This window comes from Rattus rattus, chromosome 2, assembly GCF_011064425.1.
Source record: "Rattus rattus isolate New Zealand chromosome 2, Rrattus_CSIRO_v1, whole genome shotgun sequence".
Taxonomy (NCBI): Eukaryota; Metazoa; Chordata; class Mammalia; order Rodentia; family Muridae; genus Rattus; species Rattus rattus.
Genome location: NC_046155.1, coordinates 18,817,156 through 18,839,347, shown reverse-complemented (window position 1 = coordinate 18,839,347; position 22,192 = coordinate 18,817,156). Strand labels below are relative to the sequence as shown.

The window sequence follows — 22,192 nt, the reverse complement described above, 5'->3', positions numbered from 1 at the left end:
GGAAAGGGGAGAGAAGGGGAGGGGAGGGGAGGAAAGGACTGTAGGTTGGACTTCCCAGAGAAGCTCCTGCTCTTCCCCAGATTTTGGAAAGTCTAGACATGGAACAAGTCTATGTTGGGAAGGAGAGTTCAAGAGTTTGCCTTGGGAGGGTCATGAGGTCAATAAGGCTGGAGTGTCAGTGAAGCGGGCCACATAAATAGGATTTCCCAGATATACAGAATAAGAACAAGAATAGGAAAAAGTACCAATAAGGAAAAAGCCAACGCTCTAGACCTAAGATCTTTTTTAGTGTAAAATGGAGATATTGAACAAGAAAGAGAGGGAGGGAAGCTTAGTATGAGAGAGAAGGAAGAAAGTGGGACAGACAAGGGCCACTTGGAAAAAAGGACACAATGGAACCCTTAGTGGGCCATCAACTCCAACCCTCTCACTCTGCAGAACTCCAACTGTACAGTAACAGCTCAAATATCCTCTAATAATATAATCTTCAATTATGGCTTCTTCTATCTCATTGTCTACGAGTTTGACTTCTTTCCTACCATGAGTTTCCTATTCTCGCTTTAAAGCCATAGTAATAAAACATGGGATACACACAAGAACAAAGGGTCACATACTCGACATGCATGGGAATATACTCAGTATAGCTGCCCCCTATTTCGGTAAATCCGATAATCATATTTGATTAAAGTTACCTACTTGAAACAGGCAATCAGCAAGTTCACCATGATGATGTATTGCACGAAGAGGTAGACGGCTTGCAGGAATGGAGTCAAGAAAGAACCCGGAGGGCAAGATGTCTCATTTGAACAAACTACAAAGAAAGAACTTAAGAATGAGAGAAGGTTGGCCACAGTCCTGAGCCCTCTGCCAAGTATTTGACCCCTTAGCTTCACAGAACACCACAGACTTTACACTTTGAAGGTGTTCTTATGATTGCTTTCCAGACTTGCTTTTATTCTGGGTATCTCCGTGGGTTCTGATTCTGCATGAAGGCAAAGCCCCATCCGTACCATCTATCTCTGAAGCATAGACTTCTCCATACATCATCCAATATGGCTCGAATACAATATCACGAGCCAGGCGCCATGAAGGTGGTTCCTTTGGTGAGAGGATGGCTTTGCGTGCCACGCCAAAGCTCAGCAGAACAATGGCCATGATGATCACAATGTAGAACATGTTTGCTGCCTGCAAAAACAGCACAGCACAACCAGAATTTACCACAAATCAAGCCCTAGAGGTCATTAGCACACTTGCAGATATTTAGTCTAGTTGGTGGCTAAAATGCCTCCATCCAAGACAGCTGAGTTCTCTCTGGCTGCTAGTTTCTTTTCTGCACACAGTATGTGCTTTGGGCCAGTGATATCTATGGAGACATATGATGTGCAGAATGTATAAATAGAGACTCCTTCCGTAAGCAGCAGTCAAATCTGACCTGCTTTTGACTGACTAGCACCCAATATTGACCAATAAAATCAAAGATTTGATTAGAAAAACTTTAAAAGGATATGGTATATTCAAATTACTCCAATAATTGTTCCCAGGATTCCTTCCCAGAGTCACGTGGCGTCTTGGGAATTGATTATACCAGTTTTGTCCTAGCTTTGAAAATACAAGCCACTTGTTCACCATGGCAGATTTGGAAGTCATGAACATTTCCATTCTCTCCACATTCCTTATCTTATTAAGTGGCAACTACAAGATCCAAGTAGCCAGTGGGCTGAAGAATGATGACAGTCAGTGACCTTGCCTGAGCTGTTAAACATTGCTGGACTTTATCACTCTTTTTGCTGCAAAGGAGACTTGGGAAGAGGCTACATTGCATGGGTATGCCACACAAAAGGGAAATTCTGCATCCTGGACTCAGCACTTAGGAATCCCATCAAACCCTGCTTCTGGGAGAAGGAACCTTGTGCCTAATCACTTGAGGTGTACTTGTTGTCTCACCTCTAATACATGTGACATTTCCAAAATCAGAGCATGCATGTGTGGTCTAAGAGAACAATGATAAGACAGAAGAAAATCTGAGGGCTAGCCTGGGGCTCAGCAGTAGAGTGCTTGCTTGTTATACGTGAGGCCCTGGGTTCAGTTCCCAGTTCTGCCTGAAGAAAAAGTAGTGGGGGGGAGGGCGAGCTGGAAGCAGTAGCTAGCAGCAAGATCTTTCTTGAGATTCTTCTGCTCCTTCTACCGCTGACGTTCTTTTTTTTTTTTTCCTGTACTACTCCTGACCAGAACATTACCTTTCTTTGTATTCTAGAAATAAATGCCAAGATAGTCTTGATGTTGTACTTCTAGACAGTAGATCTTTCTGTAGTTCCAAAATTCCAGATGGCAAAAGCTGGCACAATGTTCAGCAAGCTCAGGGGACAGACTAGAGGCAGGCCACCCACTGTGGGATCCTGGATCCCCAACATATGCTCAACTTGTGTTTCCTTGTATGTAAAAATGGATGCTATTTAATTCATAAAGTTGCTACAAATATTATATGAGTTAATACGTGCAAAACATCTAGTACAGCGTGTGGTGCATAGTTACTACTACTTAAAAGTAAGAGCAGTGATTTGAAACAAAGTACTTTCAGAGAATAGGTCCTTGGTGGTAGCCCTATACAAATAAAAAATAATGTGACCCAATCACTTACAGCCAGCCCTCACAAAAGGCTAAATTAAGTATTCCTATTAACTATCAAGACCATATTTACAGACAAGTTTATGGTTAGTCAGAAATGAGTCTCTGTGCTTCTAGAAGCAATTACAAATTTTAACTAGAGGACTAGGGAGATGGCTCAGTGTTACTGTGCTTACTGCCTCTGAGATTAGATTCCCAGAAAGCATGCAAAAGGCAGGCAAGGAATGGGGACCGCAATGGTTCCTGGGAGCTCACTGGCCAGCCAGTCCAGATAAAAGTAGCTTGAAGTTCCATAAGAGTCCTTTGTTTCAGAACCTATGATAGAGAGCTCCAGTGATCTGAGTGAGAATAGCCCTGATAGGCTCGTAGATTTTAATGTTCGTCCCCAGTTGGTGGAACTATTTTGTAAGGATTGGGCTATGTGTCTTCACTGGGGTAGGTGTGTCACTTGTCCACACCATAGTTTCAAAAGTCCATACCATTCCCAGTTAGCTCTCTGTCTGCCTAGTGCTTCCAGCTACCGCTCCAGTGCCATCTCTGCCTACCTGTTGCCATGCCAAGATGGTCACAGACTCTAATCCTCTGGAACCATAAGTCCCCAAATTAAATTCTTCCTTTCATGCCTTGGTCATGTCATCTCTTCACAGCAATAGAAAAATAACTAAGACAAGAGCAACAGTGGAAGACACCCAGCGTTGATTTCTGCCCTCTACAGAGGCAAACACAGGCGAGGGCACCCATAAACAGACCTGTGCACACGTTCATATAACGCAGGAGAGAAGGTTAAAGTATGAGATATCCACCATGCCAAGGGAACCATTGGGTGTATAAAGTGAGACGCTACGCACCATTTTTGCAATCATGGTCACATATGGACCTGCATGTTGATTCACAGCAAAGAAATCCATGAGCCGAGAAAACCAAAATATGATGTCGATGCAGTAGATGAGTCTCCCTGCAGTATGCAAAGGTGGATGTCCCCACCGTAGGCCAAAGCCAACGGCAAACAGGCCAATCGCCACAGTTTCCATCAGGTTCCAGTACTCACTGAGCCACATCTTCACCTTCTGAGTAAACTTGCTTGGTTCTGAAATGCAGATCTAATTGGAGAAAGAGAGAAACATTTGAAGATGGGGACATAGTTGAGGATACAGTAAAGTGACAGAGCACTTGCCTCCAGCACATAAGGCCCTGGGTTCGGTCCCCAAAACCACAGCCAGAGAGGAATGCCATCAAGGGCTTTTGAAAAATGCATTAACCTGTCATTTAAATAGTAAGCCAACTCCTGTCAAATTTACATACCAAGATGATCTGAGAATCATCTAATCCTTGCTAATGAGTTATTTAAACAATCATATATAGATATATAATTGCCTATTAATTAAAATTAATGAAGAATTAACCATAATATCTAGCATTACTACCATTAACCTTAGCCACCACTTGAGAGACAAACTAGAAATGACAAAAAGACAGAATTTTTTTCTGGCTTTCATGGATTCTATGTAAGGGCAGAGCAACTGCCGGGCGTTTCAGAAGCCAGCACAGCAGTGGCTCTGCCTAACTATGTTTCTGCTTCATGAGCTGAGGGCAGAGGGTACTGACAAGAAAGCAAGCCGTTCTATAATCCAGTCCTACAGATGTTACCCAGTAAGCTTTTGGAAGCCACTAAGACTGCGATGTTGGAACCCGCCAGTGTAAGAAACTTCCCTTGCTATATTATAGCAGGCACACAGCAACGTAAACTGTAAGCTTGTTTTCCCCAAAACATAAACATCATGGTAGAATTCAGATTGTATTTCTCTACTATAAACGCCATTAGCAGACAATGCAACATAACCTCTAAGAAGACACTTACCGTAGAAGGTTGGCCAAATGACCACTGGAACAAGACAAATGTGGAGACACACAGAGACACGTACACGGAGCTAGGGCAGTCGAAGTCATAACTACTTGCGATTATATTTAGAACCACATTAAGTGGGCTGGAGAGATGGTTCAGCCGTTAAAGGCTGGGCTCACCACCAAAAATATAAGCATTGCATTACGTGACCAGTGGCAAAGTAGATGTGAAAGTGCTTAGTTTTGTTTCTTAGACTCCTTCTCCCAGGAGGACATTCAGCCTCTGTTTTCAAGGTTGTTTACCAGAAACTTCCACACGCTTCGAGTGTATTCCTTATGTATTATGCACCTTTCGCCATTCATGCTTGTGTCACTTACGGGATAAAACTGACAATAGATAGGTAAGGCTAGGTGATTAAAAATCCATACCACAAAGAAACTACATTGTGGAGAGCAAACCGTTGGAGGGCTCGATAGCAAATAGATGACATTGCCTCCTCAAGTAATAAGCAAAGACTGTGTTTCAAAATGGCTGCTTTCAAAGTTCAGCTCAAAGTCTTTGGTAAGGACAAGGAATGATACCAGACATCTTCCCCCAGCAACCTTCTTGTAGCTAATCAGAATCAATGTGTTCTCTCTCCCCTTACACACTGGACATGAGTCCACTTTCAGTCCCAGAGTCAAAAACACCTCTCCTGGGTTGTGCAGAAGACACAGTTCAAAGGACCACTCACCTCCCTGACCTTCTCAATAGCATTGGTGAAGATGTAGATGATGACAAGCCACTCTTGCACGCTGGGTTGGGGCTGCATCTCCACCAACACTGTGTAAGTGAACAGCATGAGGAATGCCAAATAAGCCATCTGTGAGGGACACACATTCCCTGGACGTGAGCTCAAGTGACCACGGAGGATGCCAAGCAGAAGCAGACAGAGCCCAGAAGAAGCACAGACATGAACCTCTACACGACAACATGAAAACATCACAGGGACTGCTTCTGATAATTCATTGTGTAATATCAAGGGATGCATAAGTATCTCCAGCCTGGGAACAAATCTGGTACAAGAAGCAGATGCCATCCTATTAGCACTAACCATTGCAGCATGTATACTGGTGAGCTAGCGGCAGACCAGAAAAGGGTCTCATGCCTTCCCTCTAGTCCAGCCTGGAAAATATGCGAGCCAAGATGAGCAGTGTCCCTGGATGCCTATCTCCATGGTAAGCTGACATTCCCCACCTCAGGAAGTTATTTTATAATGATGAAAATGTTACTCTGGCTAAAGAGATGGAGAGATGGCTCAGCAGTTAAGAGCACGTACTGCTCTTACTTGAGCAACTGAATTCAGTTTCCAGCGCCCATGTTGGCCAGCTTCCACTGTCTGTGACTCAAGCTCCAGAGTATCTGGAACTGTCTTCTGGATTTTAGGGTTACCTATACATGTATATATATACACACACGCATGCACGCGCGCACACACACACACACACACACACACACACACACACACACGCATGCACATCCACACACACACACACACACAAAGTAAATAGATAGAAAATAAATGTTTTTTTAGGGAAAATCAATCAAGGATGGCACCTGATTTGGACATCTGGCCATCACATTCATACATGCACAGCTGCATGTACACACCCATATGAATACGTATACATGAAGAGATTGATCATCTAGGTATAAAATGCAATAGCTAACAGTCTACTGTGTATCAGGCAAAGTATTATGTGCATGGTGCAAGTCCACATAGACCATAGCACAGGTATATAAATAAAAGGATAGTTTGTAGGAGTCAATCCTCTCCCTCCACCTTGTAGGTTCTGAGGCCAAACTCATGCTGTCAAGCTTGGCAGCAAGCATTCTCACCTAGGAGCCATCTTGTTGAACCATCTCTGCTTTGTTTTGAGTCATGGATGTTCACTTAATCTGGACCTCGCTGATATAGCTGACGGACTGGCCAGTGAGCTCAAGAATCCATCCGTTTCTACCACTCCAATGTTGGAATCACAGAAATGCTGCACTGAGGCTAATTTTTCACGTGGGTGCTGGGGATCTGAACCTGAGTCTACATGCGGTGCCATAAGCTACCGGCACTCCCCAGTCACTACCTACTGAGCCATCTCCCCAGTCCTGAAAAAGTCCTTTAGAAAGAGATAACTATCATTCTGAACTATTTATTTATTAAGTATGTGCAACAAATATGTGGCTGCCAAGTAGATATTCTGAGATTGTCTATGCAAACTTCAAATGCTTTTGAGATACAGAACATTGACTGTGAGGAATCTAAGTATAGACAAGCATTAGAAAAATGCGCTACTAAATAAATGTAAGAAGCACTCAGTATATGTGTGCTTCCTCTGAGTGGCCACTCTCCACAGAAGATTGCAGTTTGCTCCGACAACTCACGTTCTCAACTTTAAATAGTGCTCTCACATTCAAAGCACACGCTATTGAAAACAACGAAAGAAAAAGATGCTATGCCTACAGGTTGATTCAACTGATGATTTTTATTGATTACTGATTTATTTTGCCTGAGAAAGGTAGAAAAACCCCACCATTCAATTCAACACTCAGGACTGTGAAGCCCACTGTACTTAAACATTCCAAATGCTCAGTCTTGCCTGTGCTGTGTCTAAGCACTCCAAGAGAAAAACACAATCTGAGGCTGGTCTCATGGCTGCAATTGCAGCAGCAGGAGGCAGTTGCAGGAGCGTTACTACAAGTTCCAGGCCAGCCTCATCTACACTTACCTCGTGATTTCCAGGCTGGCAAGGACATAGAATGAGAGTCTTTGCCAAATTAAACACAAGAGGAAGAAAGGCAGCTGGAGGGCAAGGTTGGTGAGAAAGGGGCTTATTCGGGAGCTTAAAGTGCAGCCGGTCCCCCCTACACACACTTCATACTTTCCTCGTCTTCTTCCAACTCTCCCACCTGCCTACTTTGTCATCTCCCCCCTTTTTAGTTTTTGTTCTAAAGCGAGATCCCTAAAATGCTATGAAATTTTTCTCTCAGGTGAGCCAATGAGACACAGCATTAGTAACAATATCGTGAGCTACGAATTATCATCAACACAATCGGACCGAGACCAACCGTGTAGAACCAGAACTTGACAAACGGAGCGCTGTAGAACTCGTAGACTCTTCTGGTCCAGGGGAGGCTCTGGGGCACATTTCTTAAGTCTAAATGCAGAGCGTCATCCAGTTTCTCATCAGGGCCTCTTTCCAAATCGTAGTCTTTCTGAAAAATAATCAACAGTCTTATCGACTAGAGGGTATAACTCAGGGGTAGATTTTGACCCTTGGTTCAATTCCCCGCTCCTCTGCCAAGAATAAAGAAAAATAAACGGGTTGGGGATTTAGCTCAGTGGTAGACCACTTGCCTAGGAAGCACAATGCCCTGGGTTCGATCCCCAGCTCGAAAAAAGAACCAAAAAAAAGAAAAAAGAAACAACATTAACTATACACACACACACACACACACACACACACACACACACACACACTCACGCACACGATGCATGCACATGCACATGCACTGCACACGCATAACCATACGCACACACTTTTTGAGACATGGTCTTACTATGCATCCCTAGCTGGCCTGGAGCTTGCAGAGATCCATCTGCCTCCGTGTCTCTAGTGCTGTATTGAAAGTCATGAATCCCCATAGCCTGCCATCATTATGTCTTGGTGAGACAGCTAATCTTGGTTATTGACTTGACATACCTGAGAAAAGGTATGTAGATTCTCAAGTAGAATTGCCTCCGTCAGATTGGCCTGTGGGAATGTGTGGAGGACACTTTTCTTGATTGCTGATCTATATAGGCAGGCCCAGGCCACTGTGAGCAGTGTCATCCCCAGGCAGAAGGACCTGGGGTATATTAGAAATGTAGCCGGCCTTGCTGTAAACCATGAATTCTCAGTGCTTGCTGTCTCTCTCTTGCCCGCTCAACTGACTGTTCATTTTAAATCCCTCTTTTCCTTTCCATATCTTTTACTATTGATCCAGGCTGACATCCTTATCCTTCCTGGCCTTGATGATCGTGCTGGTCTATGTCCTTGGTTCTAGCCTGCCTTCTTAAGAAACTATCCTATGCAATGAAGGCGATGATTTTCCTATCAGCTACTTGTCTCACTACTCTGGTCATAAGCAATCAAAGGTTCTCTAGTGAGTGAAATAGAATGATGTTTTCTCATAAGACATGCAAGAATGTCACAATCCTCTGAGTTTCCAGACATGCCTGTAATCACTCCCTGCTTGTCTAGTACCCTCCATGACTACAAGTCCAGCTAAACCATGCCACTGGCCTCTGCCTCATGAGACTCTGCCTCTGTGCCCTATCTACAGTTTCATGAAGCTGTCACCCTAATCCTCAGCCACTAGCCCTACTGAGAAGAGCCATTCCTCTTCCCCCTGGGCTTTCCACTCTATTGTCTTCATGCAGCTTCTTCCTGGGCCAGTTTAGGCCACAAAGCTCATGCTTTAAAGGCTAGCAGTTGAGCAATTTAAATTAGTCTTTAAAAACTTATTTTGTCTGGTGAAAGTTCCAAAAAGAATTCTGACTTAGCATGGATGTGAGGTCAGGCTGTCCTACGTACTCAGAAAGTTGAGGCAGGAGAATCACTGGAGTTCAGAAATTCAAGGCCACTCTGGGAAACATAGCAAGACAGTGCAACACACACACACACACACACACACAGAGAGAGAGAGAGAGAGAGAGAGAGAGAGAGAGAGAGAGAGAGAGAGAGAGGGAGGGAGGCATGCACACACACACATACCCAAGGGAGGGTAATAAAATCTCATGGAGGAAATGCAATTTCCGATAATACAGCTTCAGCTCCCTGTAGGAACAAAAAGGTCCTTCACTGCTATAAACTAGTACCACAAAGCCACACTAAACCACGTCTTTTTCTATTGTTGCCCCAGTTTTCTCCTAGTATATACATTGTTTTTCTTTTCTTTTTTTTTCTTTTCTTTTTTTTTTTTTTCAGGGCTGGGGACTGAACCCAGGGCCTTGCACTTGCTAATAAGCAAGTGCTCTACCACTGAGCTAAATCCCCAACCCCAGATATACATTGTTAAACCATGTTTCTCAGCTAATCAATTACATTTGCTGAATTAGCATTATGAAATCTTATATAGCCCACCAAATCTGCCAGGGGAAAATTAATAATAATTGTGGGAGAAGTGGGAATGGGCTAGACAAGTGTAGTAAATAATTTCTGCTTAAAATGAGTCCGAAGAGTAAAAAAAAAAATCATTTTTATGATCGGAAGCTATTCATAATAGAATGTTCTTGAACAAGTCCTTCACTCAGTGATTCAGACTGGAAAATGCTAAGGTTTCGTGGACAGTTTCCTGAAAATAATCCCACCAGGGCTGAGGCCACATCTGCCTTAGTTTCAATGTCCACTGAATTAATCAATTTATACCACCACATTTAATCCACCTGGGGGAGCAACTGCTCTAGAGAGACACTAGTCAGGGGTTTCAAGAGTTTACTATTTTTTAATGTTAGAGCACACATGTAGTTTCCACTCTGTGTAGAAACTCTGAGTCTCCTTTAAGAATGGTTCTAAGAGGAAAGCACCAGTCCTGTACAGCACCTTCAGTGATGACGAATCTATCATCCTACAGAATCTGCCAGAGACAAGCTATCATCTATGTCCTGTGAGATTTTCGTGTACATTTTGAGGAGATGGGCAGTGTACAGCTTTTTGTCCTCGTTTATCTTCTAGCAGCACACTAAACCTGGTGTGCATAACAAAACCGCCAGAACACCTCTTCCTCGGGCGTTTTGTTATCTGTAGAGGCGGGGCCATCGCTGTGTTCCTTCTCTTTGATGGGTTTGGACCTGGGACTGACATAAATGTAACCACATGACTAGCCCAGGCCTTTAAGAGATTCCTCGAGCTTTCTGTAGTCAGTGGAATGCACATAAATTCCTGGATACCAAGAATTCAAGATGGAACTAGAAAGAAGGGAGGGAGGGAACGAGAAGGACACACACACACACACACACACACACACACACACACACACACACCCCTAAACAGGAGTAATAACTAAAGTCCTTAACGACCCAGGAGAGACAGATCTCCAGGGCATCAGAACGCACAGATGCTCAGTCTCCAACACCTGTCATCCACAAAACACTAATCAGTCAGGCTTCATTCAGTATTTGGTGAATAAATAATATTTAAATAGGCAATTAAATACACCATACACGCCAAAGCACATCGGATAAGATGTTAAAGGCACGTCATTCGGTATAAGGGCCAGAGAAGATGTTTACTACACCTTGCGGCAAAGGGCAACCTTATGAGTCATGGTCAGAGTTGGAGCAGAGAGCAGAGAGAGCATTCACAGCATCCTGAACATCTGCCTGTGACCACTGGCTGCTGAGAAAGTGGCTACATCCCAGGGGAGAGCACACATAAGCACCCTGGCATAACTGCCCAGAGTCACTGGATGGTGACAGATAAGAAGTGTGAGGTGCAGCGAAGAGGATCAACAAAAATCTGTTACATTTCTTTTGGGTATACATATGTTGCAGAATGTGTGTGGAGGCTAGAGGACAGTCTATTTGGATCAGTTCTCCCTGTATGTGGGGTCTGGGATCGAACTCAGGTTTCCAAACTTGGCTGCAAGTACCTTTGTCCACTGAACCACCCGTTTGGCCCATCAACACAAATTCTAAATGTGGATCCTTTATGGATGAGAAGCTTAAGGGTGTCAGCAGTGTTAACAGAGGCTACAAGTCATAAGCCAATCTGTTCTGCCACTTTCCAAAGCAATGCTGAAACAGTTGTTGGATGTGATGACTTTGTCATTGAAACAGAAATGGAATACTTTGCTCACATGCTCTACCTGACTATCTAACTATATAACAAGATGGAGATTACACAGAGAGAACTAAATAACTGATTGATGAGTCAGCCCTGGGATTTTAGAATAATGTGTAACCCCAGGGCAATTTGTAACTCCACTGGACTGAAACATTGGCCAGAAATTCAAAGCCATTCTGGGAAACTTAGCAAGACAACAACACACACACAGAGAAGTATGTTTATGTGTGTGGAGGGGGTGCTAATAAATATCCTGTTAATGTTAAAAAGGCAGACATGTTGATTAACAGATACCTATTATAAATAAGCTCTATGCTTGTGCATCTCTGTGCACAGTTATGACGTGGAAACTCAGTTTATTCAGTTAGGGTACTCACGGCTTCTTTGGTGTTACTCAGACCCTGGTCACTGTAATTCCATGTAAACTGGAAATCCTGGGACTGTGGGACGTGTGACATCTCTGCTTTGCTTTTAAATTCCAACGTCAAAATCATGGGTGGTAAGAGGATGCTGATGATTATCTGCAACGAGAACCAGGCGAAGGATGGGCAGAGGACAAAGGACACGTGTAGTATTATAACAACAGATGACCAACCGTGGGTAGAGGGAATGTGTAGAGCCCACCTCCAGTAGAAAGACAGGGCGTCAAGTGGAGGGATGTGGCTGCAATTGCACAGCCAGAAACTCTGACCCAGAATTGTTCCTGTCTGAGAGAACTGCAGGGACAAAAATGGAGAAGAGCCTGAGGGAAAGGAGGTCTAGTTATTGGCACAAATTGGGATCCATCTCAAGGGGAGGCTCCAAGGCCTGACACTAGTGCTGATGCTATGGTGTGCTGGAAGACAGGAGCCTAGCATGGCTGCCCCCATCAAGGCCCAACAAGCAGCTGAAGAGTCAGATGCAGATACTTACACCCAGCCAGTGGACTGAAGTCAGGGACCCCTGTGGTTGAATTAGGCTGGAAGGAGTTGAGGAGGAGTGAGACCCCACAGGAAGACCAGCATTCTCAACAAACCTGGATCCTCGATATCTTTCAGATACTGAGCCATCAACTAGGCAGCCTATACTAGCTGGTACGAGGCCCCTCAGCCCCTCCCACCCGTATACAGCAGAGGACTGCCTGGTCTGGCCTCAGTGAGAGAAGATGAACCTAACCTCCAAGAGATTTGAGGTCCTAGGAAGTAGGAAGGCCTGGCAATGTGGGATGAGAGTGGGAGGACATCCTCTTTGAGACAAGGGAGAGGAGGAATGGGATGAGGAACTGTCGGAGGGCAGACCAGGATGGGGATAATGACTGGACTATTAAAAAAGATTAAAGATAATTTAAAAAAAATAAGTGGGAGTGTATTAGACAGACCCACTCCCAGCTCAATTTCTATCCTACAAAGATTTTTAACACAACCATTTCTGTTCTATAAATGTGTTCTTCAGCTCTGGGCAAAGGTGGGCAGAGAGGTGTCCATACGCAATTATTTTCAAAGGCTAAATTCTAGCCACAATCTAAATGCCCAGCCATACAGGGACAGATCATATGGAACAACCTTACAGTGTCATATCATGTTAACATTAGAGAGGCAAATGTAAGGGCAGGAAAGGCCAATCAGTAACCCAAAGCACTGCCTGCTCATGCACAGGACCTGGGTTCTCAGCACCTACATGGCAGCTCACAACTGTATAATTCCAGTTCTAGAGGACCTGGTCCCTTATTCTAGCATCTGTTGGCACCAGGCATGCATGTGGTATATAGACATACGTGCATGCAAACAATCATTCAGATAGATAGATAGATAGATAGACAGACAGACAGACAGACAGACAGACAGACAGACAGACAGATAGATAGATAGATAGATAGATAGATAGATCAGCCCATTTTTAAAATGTAAATATACATACTTAAAGGTTTTTTTCAATTTTTTTTCTGTGAATATGTGTTTCCCTGTATGTTTGTGCACTGTATGGCTAGGAGTACATGAAGTGCCCACAGAGGACAGAAGAGGGCAGTAGATCCCTTGGAACTGGAGTTACTGACTGCCATGAGCAGTCATGTCAGTGCTGACAATCAAATTGGAGTCCTTAGGAAGGGCTGCCAGTGCTCAGAACCACTGTACAATCTCTCCAGCCCCTACTTAAAAGTGTAAAAGTACATATAGCACACTTGTTTCCCCTAGGAAAACTGTACCTGGGTACGCAGATAGGAGCATTATTTTGTAATGACTACATGACTTTAATAATTTAAGGTCACTAAATAGATATTGCTATATAAAACATATCCAAATGTATGTCATAATCTTTAGAATATTAAAGATTCACCTCCCATCTTGTACAAACCCATTGTTTGCCAGGAAGACATAAGTGGAGGACGGCCACCACTAGGCTACCACACGTTGCACACTAATAGTCTTTTGAACAGAATTCTATGTTTAACTTTATACCCTTTTAAGATAAACAGTTTAAAATATTTACGACACTCGTGAAAGCCAACTTGGTGGGCACTCTGTCTTTTGTCCAACTAAAGTTATGTCATGGCATCCTGGAATTCGCTGACCAAAAATTAGATTACTCTGCCAGCCCATCCTCAGGATTTCACAGACCAAAGCAAAGGCTTGCCAAGCTTGGTTTTCTCCTCATGATGAAATGGCATGCTCAGTTTTGTTTTAAGCTGTGAAGACTCTCTGGAGTTTAGTTCTAACAAAATTGTGTTTTCTGACCCCAATATGTTACTCCCCCAAGTATAAAAACACCAGTCAGGTGCACACTGACAGCATCATGTTAGTCCTACTCTCAGGAAGGCTTCCGATCCCCTTTCCTTGGGAACAGTATTCCATCAAGCAGGATGTAAATAACCTACTTCCGAGGAGAGGTTGGAGCCTGTCAGACTAAATGATTTCAGTCCGTTTTCCCGTCCTCATGGCTCTCCACGGTGCTCCCACAATTCATCCACTTGGGACTGTTCTGACAAGGATCCCCCAAACTTATATGCAAATCTGCTTCAGAGGCCAACATGGATAATTGGACTGTTGCCACCTGAGAATAGTTGTTATTGGAGTTTGGGGACTTCATACAGCAAGCTGCCTTGTAATGAACACATGTTTGGGGGAAACATTTGGACTTATGTTTCAATCACTTCCCCCACCTCCCCACCTCCCCCCCAAACACACAATATGCACACACACACACACACACACACACACACACACACACACACATATATATATATATATATATATATATATATATATATATGAGAAAACTCCATTAAGTTCTCAGAGACAGCATTTCTGGAAGGTAATGTGTGTGAGGGACCATGCTACCATGCTACCTCAGGCTCTCAGCGACAGCCTTCTCATGACCAGCATTTGCAAGCAGCTACTTTCAGAGCTGGGAAAGTGGAGGCAGGCCCAACCCACCTCTTTTGTGTTAATTCCAGATCTGATGTCAAAAGTGATCAAAGGAGAATTTTGGGAAATGATGATGTTTTTTCCTCTGGTAGTTTGTAAAACTTTGAGATAATTTTTGATTGGCATTTTTCATACTGCTCTGGTCTCATTGACAGGAATTAAAATACACACAGCCTCTCCTATCTTGCATAAGATTTATTTCGTTGAGTTAGTATATCTACCAAAACATTCATATTCTTGTAATAGCCACTCCGTTTAACATATACTAGGTTTTTAAGAATTTCAGGAAGAACAATTAAAATGCAAAGTATTGTCTCATGTAGGCCCTAACGATCAGGCTTTATTCCCTTCTATTGAGTTTCACAGCACTTTGAGGTTGACCAGATGGAAATCTTTATACTTCAGGTCCACGGTAAATGTTATAACTCTTAGACACTGACTAAGGTGTTCTTGATTACATAACTGAACTGGCTGAGAATCTAGACCTGATGAGTGGCGTGAAGATTCACTAGATGAGAGCCTTTGAAACAGCCAAGAAGTCCCAGGAGCAGTAAAAATTGCTAATCTCATTTATTTTCTTGTCTATTAATATTTACTTACTTTGTGGTGCTGAGGACCAAACCCAATTTTTTGTGTATGTTGTTCAAACATTCTAAGCTAGGCACTCAGCCCCTGAAAGCCTCATTTCTGTTGGAATTCTCAGAGGCTCTGTCATTCGGCACAGTGAAGGGTTGGTTGTATTTGCTTTTAACTCACTATGCCCTCGCATGGGAAGGGCTCTGTGGTGGCAAAGCAGGTACAATCATCCTGTTTTGAAAAGTCACTCTGGCAAAGTGGTTTTCAGAGATTCTTAAGGATGAGTGATCTGTGCACCTGCAGGAAGCTACTGTTTGCCAGAGGCACCCATCTGGAACTCAAAAGAACCAGCCTTCACACCACACTGACAATATGACATAAGGCAAGAGAATGTACCTTCAGCCAGGAGTTTTTCCTCATTTTCAAACGCCCCATCCACATGTCTGTCAGCAGCATTTGGGTACAAGAATGTGACACAAAAGGGCGCAGGCCTCCAGACACTGCCAGTTTCAAGCAGGTAGAATTGCTCCAGTTCTTGAGTTCATAGGTCAACAGCTTCATGGCCATCGGCTCGTTCTGCTTGAAGGCTTTCTCTAATACATCCAGGGCGAGCTGGCCAAACTGCCTGGTGACACGGAGGTGAAGAGAGAATACAGGTTGATCACAGCCCCAAAAAAATGTCTTCAAAGATTGGCTCCAGACACAGAAAACAGCAGTTAACTGGGCCTGTGATCGAAACAAGACTAGGCTGGCTAATAAATGGTGGCTTAATCACCACCACCAGAAACTAAGGCAGCTGCTCAGAAATAGATCTGTGTCTCATACAGAAGGAAGACAATTTGTATTTTCCTTGTGGCTCAGAAGAGAATTCAGTGTTTGTGAGCGAAGCCATTCCATGTTGTGTGATGTGCTGTAGTCAGCCTGGTGTAGGCAGGCCTGTATGATAAGACTTAATAGAGAAATTCTGACAAAAAAAAAACAACAACAAAACAACAACAACAACAACAAAAAACTATGCTGTCCAAGAAACATTGTGGAACCACATTTTTTATTGTTGTTGTTGTTACTATTAATTTATAAAATTCTTAAATATTTAAGAAGCTAGACACAGAAACTCTGAGGAAATTTCTGAGACTTTCTCCTCTGAAAATGCTCTAGTTCAGTAAATGAAGCTGGTCTGCCATTTAAGCACCTCTGTTCTCTGTTCCCAGGTCTACTGCACTTGAGTAATCACATGAATGGAAGCATCTCCATTCCTTTCCATTCCCACCCATTACTTTCTAGTTCTTTGCTACAATGTATGTGTTTGCTTCCCCAGCCTAAAAGGTAAGCATAATCTCAGTCTTAGCAACATCGAACTTTGGACTCCAAAGAGTTTCAACATCATTCATTCATTTCAAAATCATCAGCTGCCTTAAGGAACTCAAGGCTGACCTGCACAGTTCAAAAACTAGTTATGCATGGGGCTCAGCTCTCCTATATTTCATAGAGCTCCTTCAAACCTTTATGGACCCTTTACTACAAGAGTGGATGAAGGATGTGGTGTGGTGGTCAACACTCATTGGCTGCTGGATGAACAGGGTTAGGATATACCTAAAGCTCAACATTACGCTGTGTCTGTGATGATGTTTCCAGGACTTGGCAGGGGAGACTAAGTGGGTTACGTGAGAAAGATGCCTTTTCAAATTGGATGGGCACTACCTAGTCTTTCAGGGGGCCTGGAAAGGAAAAGTACAGAAAATGAATTGGCCTCTGACCCTGGGAAGTGAGACACCTGTCACTTAACCTGGACACCAGGAGTCCAGGCCCTGAAGCCTGAATAATCTACCACATAGAGCAGCAGCACCCTCCTGCACACAGCTCACAGGCCTTCAGCGAGGATCCCATTGATGCTGTGGTTCTGGAGCCTTATGGACTTGGCTGTTTCCGGTATCCTTGGGTCTCGAGGCTCCACAGAGTTGTGTTGAGAGTTCTCAGCTACCATAATCACCTAAGTCAATCCTCTTACAATGCCCCTCCCATAAAAACCATTTATAGAGCCCACTGGTTCTGTTTCTTGGGGGCATAGGGGAAGACTTGAATGAAATACACAATTCTAACTAAGCCTATTTATCCTCTGGAAAAACAAGAGTGAAAAACATGTCTCCACATTCTCAAAACTGTTGGTGTTTAGTACGAAGAGAGAAGACCTACTCTGAGTACTTCTTCAACTCTTCTGAAGTATCATCCACCATGTTGCTCTCCTTAGCTTCCCGGGCCATGGCTCTGTAGAGGATGCTAGCAATGACTGCCTTGACCGTGGCCTCCTCTCCATGCTGCCAGAAGAACATGGCCATCTTCTGTCTCTTCATGAGCACCGCCCACACCAGCAGGTCATTGTATGGGTAGATAAAGCCAGCAGACCCGGGGTCCTCTGACAGGCTGTGTCTTTCCTTGGACTTCTTCTTTGATTTATGAGAGTCTTCAGGCTTGTCCTATTACAAAGGAAAACAAGGTCCTAAGGACTCAGAGCATGATGTTCAGCTAAATGCAATACAGCACAGATCCTAGAGATACTTTTTAAAATAATGACTACCTATGTTAGTATTCCAGGGTTGAAGAAAAAACAAAGCAAAAGAAACAAAGAGCCCGGATATCCACCATAGTGTAATGGAAACTATCCAGTAAACTTGACCCAGTGTGCCCACTGTCTAAGGGCATAGAAAAGCAACCAGCTAGGAATGGAGCTCTGTGGCAGAGTGACCAACTGATGGGCACAAAGCCCTGGGCTCAGTTCTCAGAAATAAAACAATAAATCAAGCAAACAAAACTGCATGTTTGAATGAACTACAAGGCAGAACTTAGAGGACCAGGAGGACAGAGTTCACACATAGTCTTGACTCTGTAGTGAAGACTGTTCTCAAAAACATGTGGAACATCATAGGATAAACAAGCAAATGCAATGTCCACTTGGATGGCAATCTACTTGGGGAAGTAAAAATTCTATTATAAAAGTTCTCTACTTCTCCATGAATAAGGTGATCTGTCATTGTTCCTTTGAAGAGTGTCACTAGTGCTGCCAGCAGTACATTCAAGTGTATCTGTTGGCTTTATTTTACTCTGAAGCATTGCCGCCGCCCCCCTCCCCCGGCAAGCTCACCCTTTCCAGCTCACCCAACATGCCAATCAAATTCCCCATGTGCCTTTGTACAGCTTCTTGTCTCTGAATCAGTGTCCTGTATAAGGTTTAACACCTTAAGAAATGCAGAACTATTTCTCAGTCACCATTTAATCTACCACTAACTTCTCACTTTTCCAAGTCAACCAAGTGTTCAGCATAATGCTTCAAAAATAAGAAAGGTCTTTAAATAATTATTTGTAATTTGAAGCATCCTATCAAAAACTAGAGTATTTCTCCTATTTTCTATAGATTAAAAAACATCTGTTCATTAATGGTACCTAAGGGCCATGCCAACAACTGTGGAAAGGAAGTGTCTTCTGGCCAACAGCTTATGATTTCCATGGAAATACTTAAGTAAAAGCACTCTGCCCCAGAGAAGAGTAGCCTAAAGAAGTACACTCGTTATGTTTGTTATACTGAAAAATTAAGATAAAACTAACTTCCAAAAAGACTTAGTTGGAGAAAAGAAGATACAAAAGAACCACCTCCCAAGAACAGAGGGCTACAAAGGGAGTGGTCCTCATAGCAAAGAGGCTTGAGTGGGGAGGTTAAGAGTGTCATGCTAGGCTAATGATTATGAATATTTAATACCATGGCATACACAGCTTGCCTCGGTCACCAACAGCACAGGGCAAGGAGAAGCAAGGACGAGAACCTGAGGGGCAAGCTCAGACATTCGCTGAGTTGTCAGGATCCTGTGCTGCTGGAGGCCAGCAGGCCCAGCAGTGATCCCCGGGAACCACATCATGTGTTTATGTATGACACTGAGGAACGGTCCTTCATTCGCACCTCCCTTTCTCCAGTGTCAATGAAGAAGTCATCTCAGTCTGCAAAGCCAACTTCATTTTCAACTCTACAAAGGCATGTACCTTGGATTTGTAGGGCTGGGCCGTCCTGAAGAACTGGGAGTGCAGTGTGCTTTCCGAAGACTCCTTTCTATTTCCCAATGAATGTCTCTGATGAAGAGGGTGCTGGGAAAGGCCCTGAGCAAAGCTAGTCATACCCTGGTGGTATATGTTGTTTGTTAAAGAAAACAAGAGATAAAAAAAGATTATTATAGTGACGTCATTTTCCTTCCAGACAACAATGAAAGATAAATATGTCTTCTCAAATACTCAACATTTCTGTCTCTTGCCCATGATTAATAATTAATGTCTCTGGAGATTACTCACTTGATAGCATCTCCCAGTCTCCCTCTGATAAACACTACTATTTCCTGCCATCTTAGAAAGCATACTCTTTTGTTCCATAGTACGCATCTGAATTCCTTTCCTATGTGGAAATTCCTTTCGAATCAATAGATGTTCTAATCTCAAACCTAGTTCAAAACAGGTAATAAAATTTTATAGTTTTGATAAGAAAAAAGTTTCCATTCACAAGGTTCAAACAAAGTTAGAAAGTTCTGGAAAATTTCCAGGTGATATATGATATCTCCACTGGATGGCCATCAAGTGATGCGTCAGCAAGGAGAAACAGATAAATGAGGGACTGGCTTAAGAGCCTAGGATACAAACTGAAGGCTTTGAAAATCCCTACTCTACTCTCCTTTGCTTTTGTGTTCTATGGATTAAAACTGAACCTAGAATAAAGTCAGTACTTCAGAGACAACACCTGAGTTATTTTCATCATTATTGTAATAGAGAATTAACCGTACCAGCATGGTAATAACCATAATGAATATTGCTGCTAAGTCACTAACAAGGATTGGACAGCTGTTGGTATTCTCACAACTCTATGACCAGGACAACAATATGCCTGGTTCTTAGACAGGAAAGTGGGAACACAGACAGGTTATGTTTCATATCCCAAGTAAGAAGACAAATAAGATTTGATGGCAGACCATGCTACTCCATCCCATGGAGATGTTAGCACTGTGGTCTGCTTGCAGTCTACTCTGAAACACCATCTTCTACCCTTAGAGAAAGGCAACTAGTGAAATGGGGCAGGTCGTACTGATGGGCCATTTCCAGAAAGAACAGGAATGAAGACTCCTAGTAAGCAGCAAAATGGCTACACCAAGGCCATGTGGTTACCTTGTTCCCACTGCCCACAACAGTGTCACTCTCTCCAAAGGCAGTGGCTGATGCTGGGTGTCTTTTGGCCTCAAAAATCTTAGGAGAGGTTATTTCCTCCATGAAATGAGGGTTTCCATGTGTTTTTCGTGGTTTAGTGAATTGTTTTGGTCACTTCCTAAACTTAAATGGGGTTATCACTTCCTCCAATTCTTTAAAAAGGTCCACAGTGGCTGGATATTCCAGGTTCTTCATGGAACTTTCTCCCAAGACACATGCCAGTCTCATCTCTGTCCACCCGTGACAAAGGTCTCAGTGTTGCTGTAGAAGCCAGCCCTGAGATCGGAGCACTGTGTCCTCTGCTCCCATCCTTCTCTCCACACCAGTGCCCAATGCTCTTTTTCTGGTGTCTGTCTCTCTGGCTATGGGTCTGTGATGGCAACTCTCCCTTTGTAATCTTGGTCCCCCAAAACAATGACAGAAAACATATTCTCATCTGTAAAAGCACTTGGCTTTTTAAGCTCACTCTGTTTTCACCTTCCAAGATAACCTTACATGCTTAGCCCAAAATGCAGTCTCCAGACTATGGTCTGGCCATTGTTAGTCTATTAGGTGGGATCTTTGACCACTTTATTTAAAGAGGTTAAAAAAAAAGCAGCTGCTCTTTCACCAGATTCATCACACTGCTTCTCTGTCAATACAGTACATACAACATCTCACTTCATATTGTGGGTAATTTATTCATCAATCTGTTTCTTGGAAGAAGTTTTTTATTTATCTCATGCCAACATGAAAAACATTAGCACAATACTCTATGTATATCAGATGGCAGATGACACATGCCCTCATGTAGAAGGCCCATTAGAGAAGTTACTGCCCCTGAGACTCCATCAGCCATTTTCCTAATACTGTGACTTGCAATTTCCTGTCCTCTCATTGGAGTACTTTCCAATGATGTTACCTTGTGTTTTCTGTAGAGGTCGTTGTAGAGAACTCTGAAACTTTTCCTAGTGTAGCTGCTTCGATACGCTCCACCAATGAGGTACTCTATTACCAGCCCAATGTCGATGAGTGTTATTCTGTAGCTCGAGAGAAGGGTATGCTGTAACAAAGAACAAGAAGTCACACCTTCCAGTTTTTGTCTCTGTCTCTTTTACCATGCTCTCAGAAGACAACACAATTAACTTATCCATCCTTTTATCTTCAATATCTCGAGATATAGTTTTAGGAAACAGTTTAGGCATGTCATTTTGCTATAGCTTAAATCGATGGAATGTATATTTATATCAGCATAGGCAACTTTGCTTACTGTAAACTTGTCAAGTAAACATGTTCCTTTCATCTGACTCTCCAGCTAAGTTAACTGAAGCAAAAAGTCCACACTCTATTCAATGGGATACCAAGCTTCAAAAACTGACAGAACTCTTAAAATGTATTATGGGTGGCTTTTTACCACACTGACAAATGAAAGACACTTTAAGTTCTCAAGATTTGTTTTATTCAACATTCGATGAGAACACCCTGAGCAAATCACACACAAGGCTATTGAACCATCCTAACTCCCTGCAATAGGGCTTAGACGTACTAAACCATTGTTTGCACCCCTAAGCTGCCACTGATGCTCAAAACAATAATAGCACAAAACATCTGAAATCACACACTTGGCATCACCAAAATCCTTGTGCTGCTGATGCTGTAAGTGGCTGTGTGATGAA

General features: G+C 43.1%; 1 protein-coding gene across 1 annotated transcript in view; it reads right to left on the bottom strand.

Annotated features, from left to right (window-relative positions):
• The window catches only part of Trpm6 (transient receptor potential cation channel subfamily M member 6), a 140,504-nt gene that overhangs the window by 61,775 nt on the left and 56,537 nt on the right, over positions 1-22,192 (bottom strand). The window contains exons 14-23 of the mRNA XM_032891699.1: positions 21,439-21,579; positions 19,335-19,469; positions 17,499-17,779; positions 15,702-15,930; positions 11,706-11,849; positions 7,571-7,717; positions 5,202-5,330; positions 3,474-3,725; positions 1,011-1,185; positions 697-811 (exon numbers count right to left, since the gene is read on the bottom strand). Coding sequence (XP_032747590.1) covers positions 697-811; positions 1,011-1,185; positions 3,474-3,725; positions 5,202-5,330; positions 7,571-7,717; positions 11,706-11,849; positions 15,702-15,930; positions 17,499-17,779; positions 19,335-19,469; positions 21,439-21,579 — 1,748 coding nt within the window. The remainder of the gene's footprint in view (positions 1-696; positions 812-1,010; positions 1,186-3,473; positions 3,726-5,201; positions 5,331-7,570; positions 7,718-11,705; positions 11,850-15,701; positions 15,931-17,498; positions 17,780-19,334; positions 19,470-21,438; positions 21,580-22,192) is intronic.